Source organism: Octodon degus, unplaced genomic scaffold, assembly GCF_000260255.1.
Source record: "Octodon degus isolate 3935 unplaced genomic scaffold, OctDeg1.0 scaffold00232, whole genome shotgun sequence".
NCBI lineage: Eukaryota > Metazoa > Chordata > Mammalia > Rodentia > Octodontidae > Octodon > Octodon degus.
The window spans coordinates 1178184-1195179 of record NW_004524808.1 but is presented as its reverse complement, the minus strand read 5'-3'; the positions used below and the strand labels follow the sequence as shown (position 1 = coordinate 1195179).

The 16996-nt window shown below is 36.9% G+C and overlaps 1 protein-coding gene across 1 annotated transcript in view; it reads left to right on the top strand.

Moving 5' to 3' along the window:
• Window positions 1-16996, top strand: part of Usp9x (ubiquitin specific peptidase 9, X-linked) — a 152926-nt gene that overhangs the window by 59155 nt on the left and 76775 nt on the right. Inside the window, exons 15-21 of the mRNA XM_004645592.2 lie at window positions 6825-6912; window positions 9914-10256; window positions 12444-12539; window positions 13482-13693; window positions 14673-14913; window positions 15231-15380; window positions 16476-16596. Coding sequence (XP_004645649.1) covers window positions 6825-6912; window positions 9914-10256; window positions 12444-12539; window positions 13482-13693; window positions 14673-14913; window positions 15231-15380; window positions 16476-16596 — 1251 coding nt within the window. The remainder of the gene's footprint in view (window positions 1-6824; window positions 6913-9913; window positions 10257-12443; window positions 12540-13481; window positions 13694-14672; window positions 14914-15230; window positions 15381-16475; window positions 16597-16996) is intronic.

Below are 16996 nucleotides of genomic sequence, written 5' to 3'. Positions count from 1 at the left end.
AGCTGGCAGCCAGTGTTTGTTATCCTTCTCAGTCCTGTGTTGGACAAGCTCTGTTCTAGGCAGGTGTAGCCAAGAGGACTGAGATTCCCTAACCCAACTTGGTGCCTGCTAATAAGGTGAAGCTTTACTTCAGGCACTACAACCCAATGGAGGGAGGCCTGATTACCCTCCACCTCAGCTTGGTGCTAGCTTGCTGGTTCCCTGTCAAGGGAAAACAGTCTGAGAAAAAAAGAGTGGTTTCTTTTTCACCCACATATAATACATAGGAGAAGGTGGCTTCTGACCTGCCTGTTGGTTCCTATACAGTGACACAGATGTGCTGTCCAGAGGGAGAGAACCTATAAGGATGAAAAGCTGAGCTTCCTCCTTATAGGGGCTATTTGCATCAAGGCATGCCACGCTTCACAATTTTACCAAAACAAGTGAAGATTTTGGTGAATAGTTAAGATGCTGTTTATAGTTTCCTTGTACTGTAAAGACTAACAAGTAAAAATTCATTGTTGTCATACTTGCTTTACATGAAGTCCTAAAGGCAGTTAATTGGGCTTAAAGCAAGTGACATTAGTAGTGCAATCCACAAGAAAAAATGGAAGACTTGAATACTATAAAAAGCTAGACATAACACATCTACAGAACATTCCACCCAAGATAGTAGAAGCTATCAAAAACATTATCTTGGCAGAAAAAACATTTGGAGAATCTTATGCCCTTTCATTTTTATAAAAACACTGAACAAACCAGGAATAGAAGAGACCTTCCTGAACCTAATCAAAGGTATCTCAATCCACAGCTAATACCATGCTATATAATGGTGAAAAACTGGTTACTTTCCCCTAGGTCTAGACAAGGAATGAGACAGGATTGTCTGTTCTAACCATTTGTACCTAACATTCCACTTGAGGTTAGTTAGGGTAACTAGACAAGAAAAGGAGTAAAAAGTTTTTGGATTAGAAAATTAAAAGTAATAAGTTTGAATTACAGTGACATTAAAAAGCATAAAATACTTAAGGTGAACCAAAGAAGTATAAGACTTGCAGCTGATGATGTAAAAAATGGAAGGAACTAGTGATTAGGCTATGTAGATGAGTGTCATTGAGAGAATAGGTTATTTTGAGAGTAAGCTCATTACGAAAGTTAAATCCTCTTTTGCTCTCCTACCTCTCTCTCATTGTGGTATCACACAGCAAGCAGGCACTTCAGCTTTGGACTGTAATGAGAATAAATCTGTTCTGTATAAACTACTCAGTCTCAAGTATTATAGCACCACCAAAGACTTAACAGATGATAAAAACCCCAACTTGTTTTATTTTCCTGTATAAAGTGGCAAAGCTGATCTGTTAAATTCATGTAGACATTCAAAGAGTTCAGATAGCCAGAAAAAAAATTAATCAAAACCACAGCTGGCTGGCTGGCTGGCTGGCTGGGGTGTGTGTTTGTGTGTGTGTGTGTGTGTCTCTCTCTCTCTCTGTATTGGGGTATTACCAGTAATTGAACTCAGGACCTGGCTCTTGTCAGGCAGGTGTTGTGCTATAGAGACAGGCTCAATTGGCTGACTCTCATGGTTTGAAAACTACAAAGCAATATTGATAAGACAGTAGGAGGGCTTTCATAACAATAGATGTATCTATTAAAATATAATCAGTAGTCCTAAAATAAACCTTTTATGGTCAATTGAGTTTGATAAGGTTGCCAAGGACATACAGTGGAAAATGAATCAGTTTTATAAATATTTCTGGAACAGCTGAATATCCATATCTTTAAGAATACCATTGGGTCTTTCACCTCATACCATGTGTAAATTGAGAACCAATTCAAAATGAATTTTAGGCAGTTAACATTAAAAGTATAATACTTTCTTATCACCAGAAAACTGGAGTCTGTGAGATTTTTGGTTAGAAGGAAAAACTGGAGGGATGGTATAGTAGACTGTCCAGCTTATTAACACATAAACACAGTATCGAGAGAGTAAAAAGACAACCCAAGAATGGTTGGAAATGTTTGAAAATCATATCTAATAAGAGGCATGGGTCCAGAATATATAAAGGGCTTTACTTCTAAAGTTAAAGTCAGAATTTTTTTAAGCCCAAGTAAGGAAATGGGCAAAGAACCTGAATAGTAATTTCTCCAAAGACAAGACAGAGGGCCAATAACTACTTGAAAAGAATACTTCATATCATTAGTTATTAGGGGAATGCAGATGAAAACCGTAGTAAGATGTGCTATTTCACACCTACTGAGATGACATGACAACAGCAAGTGTAGGTGAGGATGTAGAGAAAGTACTTTATATATTACTTATGGAGTTATACAGTAGTGCAGCAACCTTGCTGAATGGGTTGGCAGTTGCTCAATTTTTTTTAATGGAACCAGGGATTGAACTTAGGCCTTTGCACTTGCCAGGGAAGTTATTGTTCCACTGAGCCATCTCCCTGGCCCTGGCAGTTCCTCAAAAATGTTAGTTTACCATATGATCCATCTCCAGTAATATACTCTAGTGAAATTGAAAGAAGTACATGCACAAACTTGTACATATAATAAATATTCATATCAGCATTGTTCATCACAGCCAAAAAGTGGGAGCAGTCCAAATGCCTGTTAGTTGATGGGTGAATAAGCAAAATAGGGGCTGGAGAGATAGCTCAGTGGAATAAGTGCTTGCTTGGCAAGTGCAAGGTCCAGAGTTCAATCCCTGGTACCACCAAAAAAACCCAAAAAACATGTCTATAAAATGAGTACTGAAATTCATTTACAAAGGTAATACACAATGTTGTACAAGAGGCCGGGGAGATGGCTCAGTGGAATAAGTGCTTCCCTGGCAAGTACAAGGGCCTGAGTTCAATTTCTGGTTCCGAAAAAAAAAATGTGGTACAACATGTATGAACCTTGAAAGTAGGCTAGTCAGAAAAGACCACATATTAATTACATGGTTATATTTCTATGAAATGCACCCAAATAGACCAAAGGCTGGAGGTAGGGGATAATAGAGAGGAGTGATTTGAACAGTTTCTTTTTGAAAAATGTAAACATAGACTGGTGATAATTATCCCACTTTACTGAGAAATTGGAGTTTTTAAGCAAGATATGATGGTTCATGCCTGTAATCCCAGGTACTCAAGACGCTAAAGCTGAAGGATTGTGTGTGCGAGGATGAAGTAGACAGGTCATTAAGACCTTGTTTTGAGTTTTTCAGAAGTGGTGGTAATATAGCTCAGTGCTAGAGTATTTGTCTGGCATGTGTGTGGACCTGGATTTGATCCCAGCTACCACTGTGGAGTTGTATTTTAGTATTTTTTTTAAGAAAAAGTAATCCCCCCCCCTTTTAACTGAATTGAACAGGAAGGTCTGAGCTACATCTTCAGCCCTTACATTTTGAAAGATCTTTCTAAGTTACCCAGGCTGGCCTTGAATTTATAGCCCTCTCATCTCAGCCTTCTGAGTAGTTGGGATTACAGGTGTGTAGGTGAACTGTTTTGTGAGCTGTAAAATGGGCCCCAGACAGTACTGACAAGAACCAATTTGTGTTAGTCTCAACCATGATTCACCACCTCTTCACACCTATTTTCAAAGACACTGGAGTTAATTTTGTCTTTTAATTCCTTCTGCTGTTTTCAATGGGATATCAGGCACTTAGACAACTAAGTCAGAAATGGATCCTCCTCCTCATTTGACTGTTAACAAATGAAGATACCAGAACTGAATGTTTGCAATGAAAGTGCCACCTAGCCATGGTTTTTGTTTTTGTTTTGTTTTTTTCCGGAACTGGGGAAGTGCTTATTCCACTGAGCCATCTCCCCGGCCCTGTTTTTGTTTTGTTTTGTTTTGTTTTGTTTTGTTTTGTTTTGTTTTGTTTTAATAACCCTAAAGCTTGTCTGTAATGAGAAGGCCTGTTTATTCATTTAGCCTGAAGTACAGTTTTTTGAAAGTCCCCAAAGTTCTATCCTGTGTCTAGGATGTTGGCAATTAAATGTAAAAAGGGAAGCAGGGATTGTTTGCTAAAAGTAGCAGGTATAAAAAGTAACTTATCAGTGAAGGAACCTGATAGAACTACTCTGCCATTGTGATCAAAGTTAGCTTTGTGATTGTTAATGAAGAAGATATAGTGTCACTGTTGTGATGATTGTTGCCAGAATGTTATAGGCTGAATCTAATAGGAAAACATCATAGACACCCAAATACAGTAACAACAAAACTAGCTTCTAGTTTTTTTATTTAACTAGCACTATTTTTTATGTATTTAGTATAAGGTGTCACTACCCAGATTGGATTTGTAGTGATCCTGTTTTTTAATCTCCCAACTGTTGGGATTATAGGAGCATGTTGCCATGCCATCTCAGTATGCCCCAGGGGTGGGGCCAGCACAGCAGGCCAGGGATCAAACCCTGGCCCTGCATCTGCTTGAGCAGGTGCTTCAATCTGTTGCGCTGTCTGACCAGCCTGAGCTTCTAGTTTTCAAAAGGGTCAAGAAAAAAAATTATTAATTCTCCACATTAAAGAATAAAAAGATGATAAATGCAGTGTATATTTCATTTTCGACTAGGAGAAAAGAAAGCATAAAATGATTTTATTGTGAAAATTAAAACTGATGAAACTGGAATGTAGGGTCTGGATTCAATCCTTGATTCACTAAAGGGATGGGGTAAATATTTGATATCTCAAGCTATATTGGTTGTTTAAACTTTGGGAGGGAGCAGTGATACTGCAGGGATACTGGTGTTGCTAAACATCCTATAATACACAGGATAGTCATCTACAGCAAGGAATTATCTGTCCCAAAATGATCATAGTGTACAATTGACAAACCTTGAGCTAAATGTTGTCAGTGCTAATTTCTTTGTTATTTGGAAATGCAGTATTTATTTATTGCAACCTTGAGCAGTACTAATTCCAACCTTGAGGGTAGAATGACATGTGTCCAAATCACTTTGTTTAGAAAAATTACATGTACATTTATGTATGTGGAAGCAAATGCAGTAAGATGTAAACCATTAGTGAATGTGTGTAAAGGATATAAGGGAATTTTTTTTTTTTTTTTTGGCGGAACCGGGGATTGAACTCAGACCCTTGCGCTTGCTAGGGAAGCGCTTATTCCACTGAGCCATTTCCCCAGCCCCTTTTTTTTTGGAAATTTTTTTTAACTTGTTTGAAATTACTAAAATTGAAGGTTTCCCCTAAAAACTTGGCAAGTAAAGCTTGTGCATTAAACCACCAGTATTAAAAGTACCTCCACAGGGAAGTCACATATGAATCAAACTACAAGACTAGTAGGGTAAAAGAAAAATCTTACATAGAATAGGATTTCCAGTTTCCTAAGGAAAAACTCTTGAAATAGTGCTTTAAGTCATGAGCCCTTACGAAACTGACTTCCATGAAATAACGTGTATTTTAAAAAATGTTTTTTATCATTGTATACCATGTGTAAAAATGACTGAAAATGAATCTGAGGCAGTTAACTGAAAGTATAATGCTCTTAAAAGAAAACAGGCCTTAAACACACCTAAGACTGTTAGCAGAAGGACCAGTGAGATAGTTTAGCAGACTAAGCATCTACAAGGCAAGCATAGGGACTGAGTTTCAATCTCCTGCACCACATGCCATGCTGGCCCCACCCCTGGGCATGCTGAGCTGGCCACTGAGATTGGGTGTGGTGGCACACACCTGTAATCCCAGCACTGAGGAGGCTGAAAACAGGATCACTGCGAGTCCGAGCTGCGTAGTGTGCCCCTGTACCAGATACATTAAAAAAGAAAGAATGCTGGCAGATAATATTTATGTAAATGGGAAACATTTGCTCAAATGTGTCTTCATTAGAACATAAAAACCTTAATTTTCAGACATTGTAAATGTCCAATCTTTATAGTGTGTCAATATTTTGTTGAGAAATATCCTAGCAGTCTTTCAAGACAATATTTGTATTATTTCCAAAAGGCCTCACACAATTAGAATCTATTGGCAGTAGTATGCATACTATAAAGTCAGGGTCTGCCATAGAAATACTAGTAACTAATGCTAATGGAAAATGATACATTTTCTGGCTATTTATAACCTGGTGTTGCTGATAATTGCATATTAGTCATATGGAGTAATATCTTCTGTTAATCTAACTTCCTAAGTAATATTTTTAATATCAGTAATATTTCTAAAAATTTACTTTAGTATACCAAGCTGAAGCTGAAAAAAAGTCCTTCTGTTTTGGTTGTTTGTATTTATGGACCACTTGGGTCAGTCTTAAGCTTAATCCATAAATTGCTTCATTGTATATGAAGATTGAGTAAAAGGATTTTGCTATAGAACTATTTTTAATAGCACTTTTAATGAGTCATTTTTAAAAAATTTTTTTAATAATAAGGATTTTTTGTTGTTGTTGTTCCTCGAATGCCTTCAGGGCACTTGTGGCCAGCGGGAGAGTTGTGAGGTTCGAACTCCAGCAACCTGAGGCTGACAGCTTTGTGGAAGCAGCCACTTAAAGGACTGAGCTAGGACCAGGCCCCCTCATTTTCTTTTTTTTTAAATTTTATTTATTTATGTGGGGGGGGAGCAGCTCAGCCCACCAGGGGGCGGGGCTGGCTGGCATGTGGTGCTGGGGGATTGAACCGCGGTCCCTGTGCTTTGCTAAGCTTGTTCTAAGTAGGTGCTTTAGATCACTGAGCCATCTCACCAGCCCCTAATGAGTCATTTTCTTTTGATTAGCAATTAGTTATTAGTGGATTTCAAGGTACCCTCTTATGAGAAAGGATTAATGTTGTTTTTGACTGATAGTTCCTTTGGTTGAAGTCAGCGGTGGTGTAGATATCTGTGTATAATGCATTATTTTTCTTAATTTGCAGACCATGAAGACTATGACCCACAGACTGTGAGGCTTGGAAGTAGATACAGTCATGTTCAAGAAGTCCAAGAACGGCTTAACTTCCTTAGGTTTGTTTTACATAATTAGGATTGCTCTTTTTAAGACCCCGATGAGGAATGCAGAGCACATGTGCTATATATAGCTAGATCTTTGTTGGGTGGTCTTTTTCCTCCATGTTTTTTTTTCCTTACATAAAATTCATTCCTAGAGTCACACATTTTCCTGTTCATTACTGAATACTTTTAAAATTATTGGCTGAGTTTTAACTTTTCTTCTTGGTAGAATAAGTGATGAAGGCAAGATGAAGTTGTGTTATTAACATAATTTCTGTTGAAGATGAGTAAAATAGATTTATTCCATTAAACTAAAGTGAAATGTCTCAAGCTGACTTTGGTCAGTGATAACTTACTTTGTTTGTGTTTGTTTGTTTGTTTGTTTGTTTGCAGAACCGGGGTTTGAACTCAGGCCCTTGTGCTTGCCAGGCAAGCACTTATCCTACTGAGCTATCTCCTGGCTCCATAAGTGATAACTTTGGTTTTAACAAATACATTTAACTATTTAGGAATTGCCTTGTGGAAAAAAATAAAAATCACCTTGTGGTTAAAGGTTTACATGATGACAGGTACCTTATGAATTCAAAAACTCTATGTGGCAAGAATCTATTCTTGCTATAAGTATGCAAAAAAATGTACAAATGATCAACACTTTAGAAAATCTGTTATTATTTTGATACATGTTCCAGAGGGTATTTATTTTCCCAGGCTTTATTAAGTATGACCTTATTTTTATTCAACTCTGATTGCTTATGGGGAAATTCGAGTAATTACATAATGGTTTTAGTTTGAGAAAACCTATCCACCAAATTTTTAGAAAGGCAACATTTATTTAAAATCAAGTAGTGTTTTGTTTTTCAACCACTTGAATAGGAGTGGCTGCCTCCCTAAAGTGGAAATCACTGCTGTGGCGGGTCATTGTTAGTGATTGGCATATGTTGTTTTCCTTCAATTTACTATAACAGAAAAGTGGCTGCAAGCCCTTTTTTTTCCATATTTAAGTTTGGAATCAGAAGACCCCTATTGGGCTGGGGAGATGGCTCAGTAGAATAAGAGCTTCCCTGGCAAGCACAAGGACCAGAGTTCAATCCCCGGTTCTGCCAAAAAAAAAAAAAAGAGAAATACTGTCAAGGACTTATAATCAGAGAGTAACAATAATAAACTGCTCTTCACTAAGTGAAATGCAGAAGACCCCTATTCTGTGAGTACTAATCTTTATGACCTATAGCAACTTCCTTAAGGCAGAGGAACCTAGTAATGTCTGCTGTATGTTCAGCCTGTGCTAAAAACTACATATTTCAGAGCACAGCAAAGTAGGTTTGCTTGCATTTGATCAGTATGGAAACAAAATTCAGATGGCTTCCAGTAGCTTGTTTGGCATCATGTTATGTGATGAAAATTTCTCAGGTCTGACTTAAGTGTATGCCCTTTCTGTTAAACCAGTAATTTTTCAGACTCGGAGTTTTAGGGCTCTGAATAGGTTCTTCAGAGATTTTTCATCAAGCAGTAGAAAGTATTCCCATTTCTACACACACACACACACAACAAATGGAGCACTTCCTTTATGCATCACATTTTCAAATAGAATTTTCACTTAAGGAAAATTTGCTGCTGCTGTATTTGAAAAACAAAATTGAAAGAAACAACAAAAGCACGTGCATTTTCTTCTCTTTTTCTTTTGCGGAACCGGGGATTAAACTCAGACCCTTGCACATGCCAGGCAAGTGCTTATTCTACTGAGCTATCCCCCCTGCCCCAACACTTGTATTTTCTTATACTGAACCTGTTTCCTTATCTGTAAATTAGAGGTAGGTTGGGCTAGGCACAGTTGTACACTACATGCACCCTTTCAGGTTAGAAACCCCATGAAAGTACCAGATTCTAATATTCAATTCTAAAAATGCTTTACAATTGAAGATAACCTAATGAGAGTAAGTATATGAACTGTAGTTTTTAACTGAGTAAAGTGAGGTCTTCACTGTCTATGTCATTCATAGACAGGGCAGACATGATGGATGAATGCTAAGAGTACTTAGGAAGAGATTTCAGTTACAAGTTGCAGAAGAATTCACCTTCATTATTATCGAATTTTATCATTCAAACCTAAACGTAAGGTCAAATGCTAAAAAGACCCTGGAGAATATCATTGAATAATAAGCAACCTGTTGATTATCAACATAAAATTAAATTACATATAACTTGTGTTTAATGTGACCAGATACTGAGTGATGAATGACAGAGCATTAGAAAGTGATTAAATTGAGGTAATTTTAACTCGTAAGTATCAGTGGAGGAGCTGGGGATATAGCTTAGCAGCACAAGTGCCTGCCTCGCAAGTGCAAGATCCTGAGTTCAATTCCTGGTACCTAAATAAATAAATACCCACAAAATCAATGGATTAGTTACCCGTGAAAGTCATCATTGAATACCTCACTTCTAGGTAATACCATATAAATGGAATGCTAAATCTTTTATTTTAAAATCAAATTACCATGGGCCAGGGATATAGCTCAGCAGTATAGCACCTGCCTGGCAAGCACAAGGTCCTGAATTCAGTTCCCAGTTACCCCCCCTCCAAAAAAATCACTTATAAACTATACTTTGAAAATAACTGGTTTCAAGCACTAAATTATTTGAGTTGAAGGATTATGTTTTAATCCTAATCACCTGGCTGAATTCAGGGTGTGTATCCAATACAGGATTGTTGAATGAATTAACATATGTTTTTGGTACCAGGTAAAATTTTAGAGGGGCCAGGGAGATGGCTCAATGGAATAAGTGCTTCCCTGGCAAGCACAAGGGCCCGAGTTCAATCCCTGGTTACACACACACACACACACACACACACACACACACACACAAATTTAGAAATTTTTTTAAAGAACTAACATCTTCATGTATAGTTAAAATGTAATTATTAAAAAATAGTTTGGTGTTTTATGCATATATAGATAGATTGCCTTTTACAATAAAACTTATGTAAATCTAATTGCTCTTTTTAAAATATTTTTCCAAGGTTTTTATTGAAGGATGGCCAACTATGGCTATGTGCCCCTCAAGCAAAACAAATATGGAAATGCTTAGCTGAAAATGCAGTTTACCTTTGTGATCGCGAAGCCTGTTTTAAGTGGTATTCCAAATTGATGGGGGATGAACCAGACTTAGATCCTGATATTAATAAGGACTTCTTTGAAAGTAATGTGCTTCAGCTTGATCCTTCCCTGTTAACTGAAAATGGAATGAAATGTTTTGAGCGATTCTTCAAAGCTGTGAATTGTCGAGAAGGAAAACTAGTTGCAAAAAGGAGAGCCTATATGATGGATGATTTGGAGTTGATAGGATTAGACTATCTTTGGAGGGTAAGTCAGAAGTAGGAACTGTAAACATTGTATCTGATGTTATTTAAATAGGTAAGGAATTATAACTTCATGTGAAGTATGTGTATTCTGCTCAGGTGTCTCAGGTGATAATTGTTCATGTTATGTCATTTGTCATACAAGAGATTTGTTTCTCTTGATCTCCCTCATTTTACTGCTAGTATTCCTATTGTCTCATGTTAGAATCTATGTATTTAGATATGTTCAGGAGTGTGCCAGTCATACAGATCTTCCATGAATCCCCATTCAAGTCAATTTACCTGGTCCGGTTTTCAGTGTGGACCTCTTGTTTCCTTCTCTTCAGTGTAAATTTTAGGTTGTTATTCCATTTGAGGCTAAAATAGAGGGCAGAAGAGAAGGCTTTATTTAGAAGGGATGAGTGTGTCCTTTATTGGCACTGTTTAACTTAGAATACTTCTAAGTACCTGAGGAATGTTTAAGGCTAATCCTCCTTTTTATAGTGTTTATATAGTATTCCTATCTTTATAAATTTGACATGTTATTACAACACATGTAGGGATTAGGGATTTTTATTTCCTTTCAGGTTTATGTGAAATATTTTTCTAATATCTATTGATTACAGCGTTTAGTGAGGCATTTTGAGTATTTAAAACTTCCTAAATAAGTGGTTTTCAATGTTTTTAAAACAGTAAAGATTGGCCTAGCATGTGCTTAGGCACACCTGATGCTTAGAGTTCATCTCTACTGCACACACACAAATTTAGTATAGTGATTCCCCAATTTATGAGCAAGTTCTGTTCCAGGGGAACATAAGTCTGGTTTGTTAGTCCAACAAAGCAAGTCTTACACACTCGACACAATACACAAAGCATTTTTTAAAGCACACAAAAATAGTGTAAACTTTTACAGTTAAAGTGGTGGTACAGTACAACTGCAAATAAACTTTTTTTAAACTATTGTTAAGCCATCCATAGGGCCTGTGGGTTGTGGCTCATGTCTGTAATCCCAGCACTTGGGAGGCTGAGGTAGGAGGATCGCTTTGAGTTTGAGGCCAGCCTGAAATGTACAGTTGTTGACAGTGAAAGATGGCACCCTGTTCACTGTTTTTTTAAAGTTGAATAAGCATTAAGCTGAGTGGGACTTGTTGCTGATCCTACATCTACACACCGAGAAGTTTCTCCATCTGCTCTGTCACTTTACATGTATTTTGAATATTATTGTTGACTTCATTGGCACAGCAAACTTGACATGTTCTGTGATTCCTTGTTCTTTAAAATTGTGCCAATGGTTGAATGATTCATGTTATTAGAACGAGTGTCATCTACCATCTTTTTCCCTCCATCCAATCTCAATTATTTTCACTTTTATTTCCATGGTTATTGCTTTATGCTTGTAGCATCCCCTCTACATTATCACTACTTTGCCTCTTGCTTCTGAACATCCTGGACTCTGAACACTGTATCAGTGTACACTCACATCATACAGTAAGCACACAGCAGCACAACTGACGTAATGTCTGGCAGACATATAAGCCACTTACACGATTTGTTAATAAGTGTGAATATTCATGAGTTTAGGTCCGTTTTCATCTGAAAGTTTGCAACTTAAATGTTCCTAAATCAGCTTACTGTAGTTGAAGCCCTTTTTAAAAATTATTCAGTCCAAAATGCCCTGATGAATAAAGGAAGCGTTTTTTTTGTTGTTGTTGCTGTTGTTGTTCCATGTCCTAGTGCTGTGTTATCTTTCCCTCCTCCTCTTATAGGGTTAAGCCTTAAAACACTTCTTGTGAGTCCCAGAATTCTGAACATAGTTTGAAAGCCACTGATGTAATTAGATGAATGATAAACATGTATAGAAACTAAGGGTAGAAAAGATAGCCTTTTATGCTAAGGTGTATTTCATAAGGTCTCTTATTCTCTTCAAGCTAATTTGATTTCCTCCTTGGATGGTAAAATACGTTAAATATGGTTAAATATCAAGGCATATTTTACCCTTAGTAAAATGTCTTTCATTCTTACATTTTTCTCAAAAACTTACATTTTGTATTTTTTTTTCCTTTTCTATTTTTCTCAATTTTACTTGATTATCAAGGTCAAGTTATGATTATGTTACTGAATAGTGTATTAAAATTAAAAGATGTTGGTTGAATATAAATCCTCAAGTGAAGCATTTTTTGAAGAGGTTAACATTTAATCTTTTTGAAACTAGGTGGTGATTCAGAGTAATGATGATATTGCCAGCAGAGCTATAGATCTTCTCAAAGAGATCTATACAAACCTTGGCCCAAGGCTGCAGGTCAATCAGGTGAGGATCAGTGCATATTAAAACTTTGACTGGGGAGATAGCTCTGGGGCATGGTGTCGCACACCTATAATCCCAGTGCTGGGGGGGCTGAGACAGGAGGATCACTACAAGCCCAAGCTGCGTAGTGAGACCCTGTACCAAATACATGCATACATACACACACACACTTGAGCATGCCAGGTACGGTGGCCTACACTTGTAGTCCTAGCTAGTTGGGAGGCTGAGGCAGAAAGTCTCAAGTTTGAAACCACCCTGGGCAAATTTAGTAAGACTGTCTCAAAAATAAGAAAAGCTAATGAAAGGGCTAGTAGTAGAGCACTTGCCTAGCATAAGTTCAACCCCTAGTATCACAGAAAGTGGGGTGTGTAATATATTTAGTCTGTATTTCACTTGTATAAAATACCTAAATCTTGCTTTATTTTAAATATATTACATTTTCAAATGGCAAAAAGGATTCTATTGTGAATGTTTTGATACTAGTGCACCTAATGTTTTAGAGTTCAGTTCTGATGAGTTAATCCTTAAATTTACATAACATGGTATGTTTCATCAATATAGACTGTGCTTAAATATGACTATTATTAGTTGAGGGCTGGCCAGTAGCTCAGCCTGCTTAAGCAGATTAAAGTGCCTGTTTAGGCAGACAGAGGGACCATGTTTGATCCCTAGTGTGCAGTGCCAGCCCCCCACCCCCACCCTAAGGTGTGCTGAGACAGTTAATGAGACTGAGCATGGTGGTGTGCGTGTCTGTAATCCCAGCGCTTAGGAGGCTGAAAACAGGAAGATCACTACAAATCCAATCTGTGTAGTGAGATCCTATGCTAAATTCAGAAAAAAAAAATTGAGAGCTATTATTGCATTACTCTTTGCTCCTGGTAGGATTAATGTTACATATTTTTGCATTTCAAATCAATTTGAACTATCTTCATTTGACCTATTTAGGTGGTGATACATGAAGACTTCATTCAGTCTTGCTTTGATCGTTTAAAAGCTTCTTATGACACTTTGTGTGTTTTGGATGGTGACAAAGACAGTATTAATTGTGCAAGACAGGAAGCTGTTCGAATGGTTCGAGTATTAACTGTTCTAAGAGAATATATAAATGAATGTGACAGCGATTATCATGAAGAAAGAACTATTCTACCCATGTCTAGGTTTGTAAATAACTCATCAGCTGGTGCAAGTTCTTAATCATCTGGTATTTTCCTGACCATTTCAAGTTTTGCTTTAAAATGATGGATCTGTATAGATAAAAGGACAGCGAGGAACAAATCATTCTTTAAATTGTCACTATATTGCCCATTAAAATTATTATTTGTATCTTACAGAATCCTTTTAATAATTGACATTTCTTGTAGGGTCTGATTAAATTTTAGGGTTTTTTTGGCAAGTCATTCTCATTAAGGCCAATTTTCTCTGCTTTTGATTTTTTGCTTTTGACATGGCTCAGTGTCACAGTGATACTTTGCAATTAGTGTTTTTATTTTGATGCCATTCATTCACAGTGTTAATAGTAGCAGTCAGATCAGAGAGTACTGTTGTTGGAATCCTTAAAAGCTGCTTGAATGGATAACTAATATAGAAAAAAATACTTTCAAATAGTCTAATAACATTTCCCTAAAGGTAATAGTGTTGAATAATTCAAATGACATTTATAGTTTAGAGATGTTTATGCAAGGTACCATTGGTTTTTCACTTTTTTAAAAGTTCTGTTAATAAAATTATATAGAATTGATTCTGTGATTTCTGTTTTGTATGTTACCTAAAAGAGTTCAATGTCATAATTCTGATATGAATTTTGATACTAAGAATTTTTCAGAACAGATTTACAAATAGTCCAGTGAGTTAAGCTTGTGTGGCATAAAAACTAACAAAATGTTAATGTCTCTGAATTTCTATAAATAGATTCACATTCTTTATAATAGATACAAAAATGATAATGGAATGTGATCATTTTGTTCTGAAACTTGTTTATAATAGGGTTTTTGAAAGCAATTTTAACTTTCAGGGTACTATTATGTGTCTTTCATTTAATTCCTCTTTGTTTAATAAAAAATATTCAATGTTAAATTCCCAGCTTTGAAAAAAGATTTGAAAGTGCTAAATTGATGTTTTCCTTTTTCCTCTTACCAGAGCTTTCCGCGGTAAACACCTCTCTTTTATAGTTCGATTTCCAAACCAGGGCAGACAGGTAGATGACTTGGAAGTATGGTCTCATACCAATGATACAATTGGTTCAGTTCGACGATGTATTCTTAATCGCATTAAAGCCAATGTAGCCCATACAAAAATTGAGCTCTTTGTGGGTGGAGAGCTGATAGATCCTGGAGATGATAGAAAGCTGATTGGACAGTTGAACCTAAAAGATAAATCGGTAAGTATATTTATCAGACTTTTTAACAGAAACTCGAGACTATATTTCACTTAATCATTAAGTGCTTATTATTTGATATGTGTTAAGGTATTCGGATTATGCCAGTAATGGACATCATGACACCCACAGTATATTAGAATAAAGGATTTAGAGCTCTTAGTGGTTGTATTAAACAAATCTTAAGTGGTTATATGAAACAGTACTTCTAAAATGTATTCATAAAAAGTGTAGCATTTAAGGGAGGTTTTTTTAGGTGCTAAGTCTTGTTTCATGTATTTTTCCTTGACTTTGATACTAATGTAGTCTGGTATTTTCAGCTAATTACAGCCAAACTTACACAGATCAGCTCCAATATGCCTTCAAGCCCTGATAGCTCTTCTGATTCCTCAACTGGATCTCCTGGAAACCATGGCAATCATTATAGTGATGGTCCCAATCCTGAAGTAGAAAGCTGCTTACCTGGAGTAGTGAGTAGATTCTGTTGTGAACATCTGTATGTAAGGCATTATGCCAAGATCTTTGAGAATAAAAAAGTATATATTTTTTAATACTTATAATTACAGTTAAGATTCACCTTCAGGATGGATTCCTTTGGAAGATGATTGTAAACATAAAACATTTTCCTATAGATACAATGTAGCTGTGTTTATATAGAATGTATTAGGGCTTAATTTATAACATTTGAGTATATCCATTTCTTTTTTTGAGTATATCAATTTAGAAAAGTAACACTTTATTTGTATCATATAATTCTTTAACATTATTATAGGTTAAGTGTGGTGGCACGCATCTATGATCTTAGCATTATAGAGATGGTGCAACATGATCACAAGTTCAAGGCCAGCTGGGACTTGGTAGTCAGAGCCTATCTCTTAAAAGCAAAATAAAAACTTACTTATGTTGGGAAGTATCTGAAATCTTTCTCAGATTTGTCAGAAAGATAGCTTGTGTCCAACAAATCTATGACTCCTTTTCTTGCTCTCTCTCCTGGCCCTTACCCACAAAAAATTTAATGACTACACCAGCCCCTCTAGCATCAGAAGGATTCAGCTTCCTGTGCTAGTTAGATTGGGAACTTGGAAGTGGCCATTGCTGCTCTTTTAATCTACCTACCTACCTACCTGTCTTTCTTTCTTTATTTGGTGTAGGGTTTCGCTCTGCGCTCAAACTTACAGTGATCCTTCTGTCTCAACCTCCCCATTACTGGGATTATAGGCATGCACCTCCATGCCCCAGTTTTGGTGACTGACTCGGTCCTGAACTGGCACAGCATGTGGTACCAGGGATTGAACCCAGGTCCTTGCACTTGTCAGGCAGGTGCTTAGACCACTGAGCTGTCTTCCCCAGCCCGCATCACTGCTCTTTGTATATCTGGAGTATAAATTGTAAGACAAATAGTTTAATAGAATAGTACAAACTATCACAGAGTGGTAACTGGTGTTGTCTCTAATGATGTGTTCAGTCTGCATCATGAAGGACTTAGTTTGGAAGGTAACAGATTAATTTTCGGGACCTTTTTGTGGTAATTTACTGGTGATCATTCTGTATATTTTGTATTCTAGATAATGTCACTGCATCCCAGATACATCTCTTTCCTTTGGCAAGTTGCAGACTTAGGTAGCAGCCTAAATATGCCACCTCTTAGAGATGGAGCAAGAGTGCTTATGAAACTTATGCCACCAGGTAAGAATTTTTACATGCTCACAATAAAGGAATATGTTGTCAAATTATTTTTCTAAATAAGCCATGTAAAAGGATTGGCAATTACAACCCCATAGGCCAAGTCCAGCTCAGCATTTGTTTTCTACACTGCCCATACACAGCACTTAAGGATGGTTTCTAAATTAAGTGGCAGGGGGAAAAAAAGACATTCTAAAGGGCAACACTATTTTGTGGCACATGAAAATTATTTTTTTTATTTTATTTTTTTATTTATTAGAGAGAGAGAGAGAGAGAGAGAGAGAGAGAGAGAGAGAGAGTGTGTGTGTGTGGTGTGTGTGTGGCCAGCTCAGCCCACCAGGGGGTGGGGCTGGCTGGCATGTGGTGCTGGGGGATTGAACCGCAGTCCCTGATGCTTTGCCAA